This window comes from Rhinoraja longicauda, chromosome 40 (assembly GCF_053455715.1).
Source record: "Rhinoraja longicauda isolate Sanriku21f chromosome 40, sRhiLon1.1, whole genome shotgun sequence".
NCBI classification, from domain to species: domain Eukaryota; kingdom Metazoa; phylum Chordata; class Chondrichthyes; order Rajiformes; family Arhynchobatidae; genus Rhinoraja; species Rhinoraja longicauda.
This window is the reverse complement of record NC_135992.1, coordinates 7,652,274-7,662,942: the sequence shown is the minus strand read 5'-3', so window position 1 is coordinate 7,662,942 and position 10,669 is coordinate 7,652,274. Positions and strand designations below refer to the sequence as shown.

General features: G+C 47.4%; 1 protein-coding gene across 1 annotated transcript; it reads left to right on the top strand.

The window, feature by feature from the left end:
- The first annotated feature begins 1,004 nt into the window (after nt 1-1,004).
- On the top strand, nt 1,005-6,850 carry LOC144611610 (parvalbumin beta-like). The gene is made up of 4 exons (XM_078430817.1): nt 1,005-1,065; nt 2,616-2,748; nt 5,080-5,189; nt 6,825-6,850. The coding sequence occupies exons 1-4, from the start codon at nt 1,005-1,007 to the stop codon at nt 6,848-6,850; spliced, it is 330 nt and encodes a 109-aa protein (XP_078286943.1).
- The last annotated feature ends 3,819 nt before the right edge of the window (nt 6,851-10,669 follow it).

Genomic DNA, 10,669 nt, shown 5'->3' with positions numbered 1-10,669 from the left:
CTATCACTGATGAACTTATGAATGGATCAGGTGCAGGCAGTGCAGATTAGTTGAAGATGACATCATGTTGGTCACGGACATTGTGAGCTGAAGGACCCATTCCTATGCTGTTCTGTCCTGTTTTGTAAATTATATATATATACTTAAAAAAATTAACGTTGCGGAGCTCACTGAAAGGAAGCATGCAGGTACAGCAAGCAGTGAAGAAAGCCAATGGAATGTTGGCCTTCATAACAAGAGGAGTTGAGTACAGGAGCAAAGAGGTCCTTCTGCAGTTGTACAGGGCCCTAGTGAGACCGCACCTGGAGTACTGTGTGCAGTTTTGGTCTCCAAATTTGAGGAAGGATATTTTTACTATTGAGGGCGTGCAGCGTAGGTTTACTAGGTTAATTCCCGGAATGGCGGGACTGTCATATGTTGAAAGACTGGAGCGAATAGGCTTGTATACACTGGAATTTAGAAGGATGAGAGGAGATCTTATCGAAACGTATAAGATTATTAAGGTGTTGGACGTTAGAGGCAGGAAACACGTTCCCAATGTTGGGGAAGTCCAGAACCAAGGGCCACAGTTTAAGAACAAGGGGTAGGCCATTTAGAACGGAGATGAGGAAAAACTTTTTCAGTCAGAGAGTTGTGAATCTGTGGAATTCTCTGCCTCAGAAGGCAGTGGAGGCCAATTTTCTGAATGCATTCAAGAGAGAGCTGGATAGAGCTCTTAAGGATAGCGGAGTCAGGGGGTATGGGGAGAAGGCAGGAACGGGGTACTGATTGAGAATGATCAGCCATGATCACATTGAATGGCGGTGCTGGCTCGAAGGGCCGAATGGCCTCCTCCTGCACCTATTGTCTATTGATCCCAGACGCGCTGAGCCTGATCCTACTGTATGTTTCTTTTTTTTTCCTAATCAGATGTGCAGCACTTTGGTCAACGTGGGTTGTTTTTAAATGTGCTATACAAATAATATTGACTTGACTTGACTTGACTTCTTTTCAACAGGTTTACGATGAAGATCACGGACTTCCTCGCTCCAGGAGAAGTGGCTGCTGCCCTCGCTGAGTGCAACGGTAATCTCACAATCCTCCCCTCCTCCGCTCTCGTTCCTGCCCTTGGGTTTCACGGAGTCCTGGTGCCATCTGGAGTGTTCGTAACCCGGAGTCACTGATCCTCATTAGGCGCCACTTCCACAAGTCACCTTCTCCGCACGTTGGCGCAGCGGTAGAGTTGCTGCCTCAGAGACCCGGGTTCGATCCTCCCCTCGGAGTTTGTACGTTCTCCCCGTGAACTGCACGGGATTTCTCTGGGTGCTCCACTTTCGCCCCACACAAAGATGTTTTTCTTTTATTTTCTATTTTTACTTTGTGCAGGAGGAGGCCATTCGGCCCTCCGAGCCAGCACCGCCATTCAATGTGATCATGGCTGATCATTCTCAATCAGTACCCCGTTCCTACCTTCTCCCCATACCCCTGACTCCGCTATCCTTAAGAGCTCTATCCAGCTCTCTCTTGAATGCATTCAGAGAATTGGCCTCCACTGCCTTCTGAGGCAGAGAATTCCACAGATTCACAACTCTCTGACTGCAAAAGTTTTTCCTCATCTCCGTTCTAAATGGCCTACCCCTTATTCTTAAACGGTGGCCCCTTGTGTAGGTGTCTAGATTCATTGGTGGGTCAAAGGACCTGTTTCCGCGCTGTATCTCTAAAGTCTAAAGTCGAATTCCTCAATTGATGTATCACAACACTGAAGGAGGCCATTCAACCCATCAGGTCTAAGCCAGCCCTTAGAAAAGCAATTCTCCTTGTTTCTCTGTCGCTCTGCTACTTCTAATTTCATAGGAGCAGAATTAGGCCATTTGGCCCATCAAGTCTACTCTGCCATTCAATCATGGCTGATCTATCTTTCCCTCCTAACCCCGTTCTCCTGCCTTCTCCTTCACTTGCCCGGCAATTCGCTAGTGAATCTTTCTGCCATTTGCTCTCACTAGGGATCATTTATAGTCCTTGCCAACAAGCCGCCAACACATTCAGAGGAAAACCCCACGCGGTCACGGGGTGAGCGTGCAAACAGTGCAGGAAAGAAATGCAGATGCCGGTTTAAGTCGAAGGAAGACACAAAATGCTGGAGTAACTCAGCGGGACATGCAGCATCTCTGGGGGAAAGGAATGGGTGACGTTTCGGGGCGAGACCCTTCTTCAGACACCACCCATTCCTTCTCTCCAGAGATGCTGCCTGTCCCGCTGAGTTACTCCAGCATTTTGTGTCTATCGTGGTACTTTCTTCAATAGAGCTTTATCGTCACATGTACAGTGAAATTCATTTTTGGATAAAGTTCAGTACAAGTACACTTATCCAAGTGTACATTATATAATATATTATATATGATTTTATATTATATACTGTACCTGTAAGTCTAAACTAAATTATACTCCGCTCCCGCTCCCACCGGCCCATTCCTTGCGCCCGTCGTCACCAGCGGCTCTCTCCTCCTCCACCTCCTCTCTCCGTTCTTCAGGGCCGAGCTCGGCGGTTTCCCCAGTTTCCTCGTCCACACGTGGCCAATGCTCTTCCAGAAACTATATTCTCCCCGCTAACAACTCTGCCCCCCCCGTTCCCCCAGATCCAGGATCCTTCCACCTCAAGAAATTTTCCCAGACCTCTGGTCTCACCAAGAAATCTTCGGAAGAGATCAGAAAAATCTTCGGCATTATCGACGAGGATGGAAGTGGCTTCATCGAGATGAGTGAGCTCAAGTAAGCAAGACATTGGACTTTGTCTCTGGAGCTTGAGTTTGAGTTGATCTTTTTGGTCACGTGTACCGAGGTACAGTGTAAAGCTTTCGTTGTGCGCTAACCAGTCAGCGGAAAGACAATACGTGATTACAATCGAATCGTCCACAGTGTACAGATGCGTGATAAAGGGGAATAACGTGAATAACGCTTAGTGCAAGATAAAGTTCGATCAAAGATAGTTTGAGGATCTCCAATGAGGTGGATAGTAGCCTAGGACCGCTCTCTAGTTGTTGGTAGGATGGTTCAGTTGCCCGATAACAGCTGGGAAGAAACTATCCCAGAATCTGGAGAATGTGTGTGTTTCACATTTCTCGAACTTTTGCCCGATGGGAGAAGGGAGATAAGGGAGTGGCCGGGGTGCGACTGGTCATTGATTTATGCTGCTGGCCTTGCGAGGCAGCATGAGGTATAAATGGAGTCAATGGAAGGGAGGTTGGTTCGCGTGATGGTCTGGGCTGCGTCCACAACTCTCGGCAATTTCTTGTGTTCTTGGATGGGGTTGTTCCTGAACCGTACTGTGATACACCCCGGTAAAATGCTTTCCATGGCCCATCTGTGGAAGTCATTGGGGACCTAAGCCTTCTAACGAAGTAGTGGTCCTAAGCCTTCTAACGAAGTAGTGGTGTTGGTGGTCTTAAACATTGGCACTAGATGTAGAACAGAACGTCGGTTAAACATTGTGAGACCATGAACGGGGTACAGAAGGTGCAGGAGGTTAAGAGTCAGTCTGAAGAAGGGTCTCGACCCGAAACGTCACCCATTCCTTGTCTCCCGAGATGCTGCCTGATCTGCTGAGTTACTCCAGCATTTTGTGAACAAATCGGCCTACTGAGTCCGCACCGACCAGCGATCTCAGCACACTAACACTGTCCTACACACACTAGGGACTATTTACATTTCTGCCAAGCCAATTAATCTACAAACCTGTATGTCTTTGGAGTGTGGGAGAAAATCGAAGATCGAAGATCTCGGAGAGAACCCACGCAGGTCACGGGAAGAACGTACAAACTCTGTACAGACAGCATCGAACCCGGGACTCAGGAGCTGTAACTCTACCGCCGTGCCACCGTGCCGGCCTCGAAGAGGGTTGGACAAACTTGGATTGTTTGGGCTGGAGCGTTGGTGGTTGTAGTTCGACCTGATAGAAGTTTAGAAAACCAGGATAGGGTAAATAATCTCTTTCCCAGGGTGGGGACGTCAAGTAGAGGGCAAGGGTTTCAAGTGACAGAGAGAGAGGGAGAGAGAAAGTTTAAAGGAGATTTGCACGGCAAATATTTGACGCGGAGCGAGGTTGGTGCCTGGAATGCACTGCCAGGTGAGTTGGTGGAACCAGATAATATATCAATGTTAGAAGGAACATTTAGACAGACGCCTGAACAGGCAGGCAGTAGAGAGATAAAGACCATCCAAGTCTTGATTAGTGCAAGTGTCAGATGTTATGGGGAGAAGGCAGGAGAATGGGGTTAGAAGGTAGAAATAGATCAGCCAGGATTGAATGGGGGAGTAGACTTGATGGGCCGAATGGTCTAATTCTACTCCTATTTCTTATGACCTTATGACCACGTGCAGGTAGATGGGATTAGTAAGATTTACATCATTTAGGAAAATAACTGCAGATGCTGGTACAAATCGAAGGTATCACAAAAAGCTTGAGTAACTCAGCGAGTCAGGCAGCATCTCAGGAGAGAAGGAATGGGTCAAGATTTACATCATGGACAGTGCAGATATGATGGGCCTATTCCTGTATTGTATTTTCTGTTTTGATAAGATTAGCAGCGGGAAAACTTTAGTTTAGTGTAGAGTTACAGCGCGGAAACGGGCCCTTCGGCCCACCATGCCCGCACCGACCAGCGATCCCCGCACAATAACGCTATCCTACACACACTGGCGACAATTTACAATTACAATTATCTACAATTTGCAATTATACCAAGCCGGGTAGCCTACAAACCTATACGTCTTTGGAATGTGAGAGGAAACCGGAGATCCCGGAGATCACGGGGAGAATGTACAAACTCCATACAGACAGCACCTGTAGTCAGGATTGAACCCGGGTCTCAGGCGTCGTGAGGCAGCAGCCCTACCGCTGCGCCACCGTGCAGGTTATAGGGAGTATTTTCCTGCATTACACAGTGACTGTACACAGTGACTGTACACTGTGGACGGCTTGATTGTAATCGTGTATAGTCTTTTCTCTGACTGGATAGCAGGCAACAAAAGAGCTGTTCACTGCATCTTGATGCACGCGGCAATAAACTGAACTAAAGTGATGGACTCCTCTTTACTTTAAAGGCTGTTCCTACGGTACTTCTGCCCTGAAGCCCGAGAGTTGAGTGACGCTGAGATGGACAGTTTCGTCTCTGCTGGAGATGTGGATGGAGACGGCAGGATTGATTGCGGTGGTTAGTGTATACACATTTAACAATGCCTCACTGTGTTTGGGCTGCACGGTGGCGCAGCAGTAGAGCCAGGGACCCGGGTTCGATCCTGACTACGGGTGCTGTCTGTACGGAGTTTGTACGTCCTCCCCGTGATCTGCGTGGGTTTTCTCCGAGATCTTCGATTTCCTCCTACACTCCAAAGTCGTGCAGGTTAATTGGCTTGGCATAAATGTAAATTGTCCCTTGTGTGTGTTGGATAGTATTAGTGTGCGGGGATCGCTGGTCGGCGCGGACTCGGTGGGCCGAAGGGCCTGTTTCCGTGCTGTATCTCTAAGCGAAAATTCTATAACCTTACTCCCAATTCCTCCGTCTACGCCACATCTACGCCCAAGATGAGATGTTCTACACCAGGACATCCGTAATGTCCTCATTCTTTAGGTAACGGGGGTTCCCTTCTTCCATCATAGATGAGGCCCTCATACTTGTCTCCTGGGTACCCCGCAGCTCTGCCCTTGCTCCCCCTCCTCCAATCACAACAGACAGTCCCCCGAGTCCTTAACTTTCACCCCATCAGCCGTCGCATACAACACATAACCCTCCGAAATTCTCGCCACCTCCAACGGGATCCCAACACTAGTTACATCTTCCCAACTCCGTCCCTTTCTGCCTTACGCAGAGACCGTTCCCTCCGCAACTCCCTGGTTAACTCATCCCTTCCCACCCAAACCACCCCCTCTCCTGCAACCTGCCCCTGTACCTCCTGCCTCGACTCTGTCCAGGGATCTCAACAGTCCTTTCAGGTTAGTCAGCGGTTCACTTGCACCTCCTCCAACCTCATCTACTATATCCGTTGTTCAAGATGTCGACTCTTATACATCGGTGAGACTAAATGTAGACTGGGCAATCGTTTCGCTGAACACCTTCGCTCAGTCCGCCTGGACCCCCCCTGACATCAGTCTGGAGAAGGGTCTCGACCCGAAACGTCACCCATTCCTTCTCTCCCGAGATGCTGCCCGACCTGCTGAGTTACTCCAGCACTTTGTGAATATGGACCTACCTGATCTCCCGGTTGCTAAACAATTTAATTATCCTTCACTGTCTTTATCTCTCGTTTCCCTTTCCCGTGACTTTCAGTCTGAAGAAGGGTCTCGACCAGAAAGGTCACCCATTCCTTCTCTCCAGAGATGCTGTCTGTCCCGCTGAGTCACTCCAGCATTTTGTGTCTATCTTTGGTATAAACCAGCATCTGCAGTTCCTTCCTAAACTAAATTTCTGTTCCCAATTACAGCCTTACCATGTATTACTGACACAATAATCTCAGAAGGAGGCTCAAGGGAATAAGAGCCTCCCACACACACTGACCCTCACTGGGGGCTCTGTCTAAGTAGTCATAGTCATAGAATCTAGGAGTCTGTGTGGAAACAGGCCCTCATGTCGCATCTACACTAGTTCCACCTGTCTGCATTTGGCCCATATCCCTCTAAACCTGTACCTGTCTGTTTCTTAAACATTGCGATAGTACCTGCCTCAACTACATCCTCGGGCAGCTCATTCCATACACCCACCACCCTTTGCGTGAAAAGGTTACCAGCAGATTGTTTGTGCAGGATAGAAAGTAACCTCAAAATGCTGACCTCAGCTGTTCTGAACCTGCAGAATTCCTGAGTCTGATAAGTACGTAAGGATCAATTGGATGAAGATTCCCTTCAAGTTATCGCTCCCAAACCCACCTCTGGAAACAATGGAAAATACCTGGAATTCTTCAAATCGATCAGCGCTCGAGTTGAGTTATCACTGCATTCCAGATGCTGGATTCAGTCAAGAAACAGCAATAAAATCTCTTTGTGAACCACTGTCTGCTTTTGTTTCAGAACATAAAACAGTATTCCACTCCTTCCTTAAAGGAAGTTCTTTTAGGAAGGAAATGAGAACTTCACTTCCTGAATTGCACGTAGTACTCCTAATGTGGTCCTGACTTTGGTCCTTAAGAATAAGGGGTGGGATGTCTTTGGCTGCTTGCAATGATAGTCAGAGTGATAGTGTGGAAACAGGCCCTTTGGCCCAACTTGCCCACACCGGTCAACATGTCCCCGCTACACTGATCCCTCCTGCTTGCATTTGGTCCATATCCTTCCAAACATGTCCTATCCATATACCTGTTTCTTAAACTTTGAGATAGTCCCTGCCTCAACTACCTCCTCCGGTAGCTCGTTCCATATACCCACCACCCTTTGTGTGAAAAAGTTACCCCTCAGATTCCTATTAAATCATTTCCCCTTCACTTTAAATCTATGTCCCTTGGTCCTTGATTTCCCCCTACTCTGGGCAAGATACCCTGTGCATCTATTCCTCTCATGATTTTATACATCTCCATAAGATCCTCATCCTCCTGCGATTCAGGGAATAAAGTCCTCTTCCTGTAGCTCAGGCACCTTGAGTCCTGGCAACATCTTCGTAAATCTTCTCAGGACCCTTTCCAACTGAACGATTTTGCAGAGATGCTGCCTGACCTAGAGATCAGCTATTCAGAATGTCCTCCAGAAATGTTGTCTGAAGAGTAAAGATTCTGCCCATTGTTACTTGAAGATGCTTTTTGACCAAATGTCGCAGCCTGAAGCAGATGGACACAGCCAGTGTGGATATGTCACCACTCTATACAAACTCACAGGAGAAACTCAGGGCTGTTAAAGAACTACATCAAAGTTTATTAATTTTCTAATTACAGCAGTGAAAGAGCACATTGAGACAACCGAGAGATTGGACAGAATGGAATGATTAGTTATTTATTTAGCTTGTACGAAAATGACATTTTGATAAGCTCTTATTTTCACACTATAAACATAAATCACAAATATCACTAGATCAATTGGTGACTGTCATGCTTGAGAGAGCTAATCAAAGATCAAAGAGAGACACAAAAAGCTGGAGTAACTCAACAGGTCAGACAGTATCTCTGGAGAAAATTGGTGACTTTTCATTGATGACCCATACACTAATTCTATCCTACCCACACTTGGGACAATTTACAGAAGCCTGCAAACCCGCAGGTCTTTGGAGTGTGGGAGGAAACTGGAGCAGCTGGAGAAAACCCACGCAGGTCACGGGGAGAACGTACAAACTCCGTACAAACAGCTCCCGAGGTCAGGATTGAACCCTGGTCTCTGGCACTGTGGGGCAGTAACTCTACCGTTGCGCCACCATGCCGCCCCATTTGTCATGTGCTGCAATCACGATGAAGAAGGTGGTGGCCCGTCGTAGACGACTATAGCATGGTTGTGCAGTCTCATGGGATAGAGTGTGGCTTACAGGTGAAAAGATAGACACTAGAGTATGTACCCTACACATTTCCCTTGACTTCCAAGCCTGAGTCTCCCTTTGAGTTTTGAGATACAAGAAGCTTCTGATGGTGGAACCTTAAGAAAAACCTTTTAAAAAAAAGTGCTGGAGTAACTCAGTGGCAGGCAGCATCTGTGGAGGGATTGGAGATGACTTTCTGGGTCAGGGTCCTTCTGAATGATGATAGTACGTAATCGTGGGTAGACACAAAATGTTGGAGTAACTCAGTGGGACAGGCAGCAAGACTGAAGAGAAGGATTGGGTGACGTTTCGGGTCGAGACCCTTCTTCAAATTGATGTCAGGGGAGTGGGCGGGACAGAGAAAAAATGTAGCCACAGACAGTAAGACTGGTAGGAGAACTGGGAAGGGGGAGGAGATGGAGAGTGAGGGAAAGCGAGGGCTACTTGAAGTTGGAGAAGTCAACGTTCATACCGCTGGGGTGCAAGCTACACAAGCGAAATATGAGGTGCTGTTCCTCCAATTTGGGCTGGGCCTCAGACAATGTAGGAGGCCCAGGACAGAAAGGTCATGGGTCTTGCAAATATACAGGAGTCCACACCTGGAACAGCAGATACAGTAATGAGGTTGGAGAAGGTGCAAGGGAACCTCTGCCTCACCTGCAAAGACTGTCGGGGTTCTTGGACAGAGTCGAGGGGGAGGTATAGTACGTAATCCATCCACTTTGATGGAAGGGGAAGCACTTAATCCTGACATCCACTCTAAAGGTAGTCCCAATGTGAAACGTTGTCCATTCCCTCCACAGATGCTGCCTGACCCTCCAGCACCTTTGTTCCCTCTCAAAATTAACAGGTCACCCAAACCTCACAAGAAATTTCCACAAGCTAATTTTTTTTTAGGTCTTTCACCTGTTTAGTTTAGCGATACAGCGCGGAAATAGGCCCTTCAGCCCATCAAGTACACGCTGACCACCAATCACTCATCCACTAGAGTTCAATGTTATCCCAGTTTCGCATCCAACTGGATGCAATTCACAAAAGCCAATTAAGCAACAAACCTGCACGTCTTTGGAATGTGGGAGGAAACCGGAGCACCCGGAGAAAACCCATGCAGTCACAGAGAAAGTGCAAACTCCGCACAGGCGGCACCCGTCATTGGGATCGAACCCGGCTCTCTGGCGCTGCGAGGCAGCTGCTCTACCGCTGTGCCACCCTGCTGTTCTCTATAAGTAGCATCTCCTTGCAAAGCTTATTAAATGCTATTTGATTTCATAATCAAAAGTTTTCCCTATATCCTCAATGATCCTTACTGAAGTAAACTTGGATTGTATTAGTGCATTTGTTTACATCTTTTAACCATCTCATCATCATTGTTAGTAGTGTTGGTCCTCAGGAATCCTAAATGGATGAATAATATCTATGAATGATCTCTCCAGTAATCCCATGGTGAACAAACTACCTGCGGTGAACCCTCAGCTCTTTAATACAATGATGGGAGAGTGAAGAGTTAACAGACAGCCACCGCCATTAAAAACACAGGAGGAATGCAGTTTTAAGCTGATTTTAAACTAATGGCTAAATTACAAAAACTGGAACGCTGGAATGTTTAGAGTTTAGAGATTCAGCATGGAAACAGTTCCCTCATCCCACTGAGACCACGTCGACATCGAACGACCCGTTCTTTGGTCAGAGGGTGGTGAATCTGTGGAATTCATTGCCACAGAAGGCAGGGTTGATGGCCAAAATATATGATGCCAAAATATATTAATCTAATCAACCTGTACATGGTCCATATCCCTCAATTTCCTCCATATCCACATGCCTGTCCATGTCACTTAAAGCACTGAGTCCATGCTGACTATCGATTACTTATTCACACGTTATCCCAAATACTCATCCACTCCCTCCACACTAGGGGCAATTTACAGAGGGCCGATTAACCTACAAACCTGCACGTCTTTGGGATGTGGGAAGAAATCCTCGCGGTCGCATGGAGAACGTGCAAACTCCATACCCGCTGTACCATAGAAGGCTGTGGAGGCCACGTCAATGGGTTTTATCAAGGCAGAGATAGAAAGATTCCTGATTAGTCAGGGGTGATGGGGAGAAGGCAGAATAGGGTTGGAAGGAATAAGATCAGCCGTGATTGAATGGCGGAGTGGACTCAATGGGCCGAGTGGCCTAGTTCTGCTCCTGTTACCGATGCA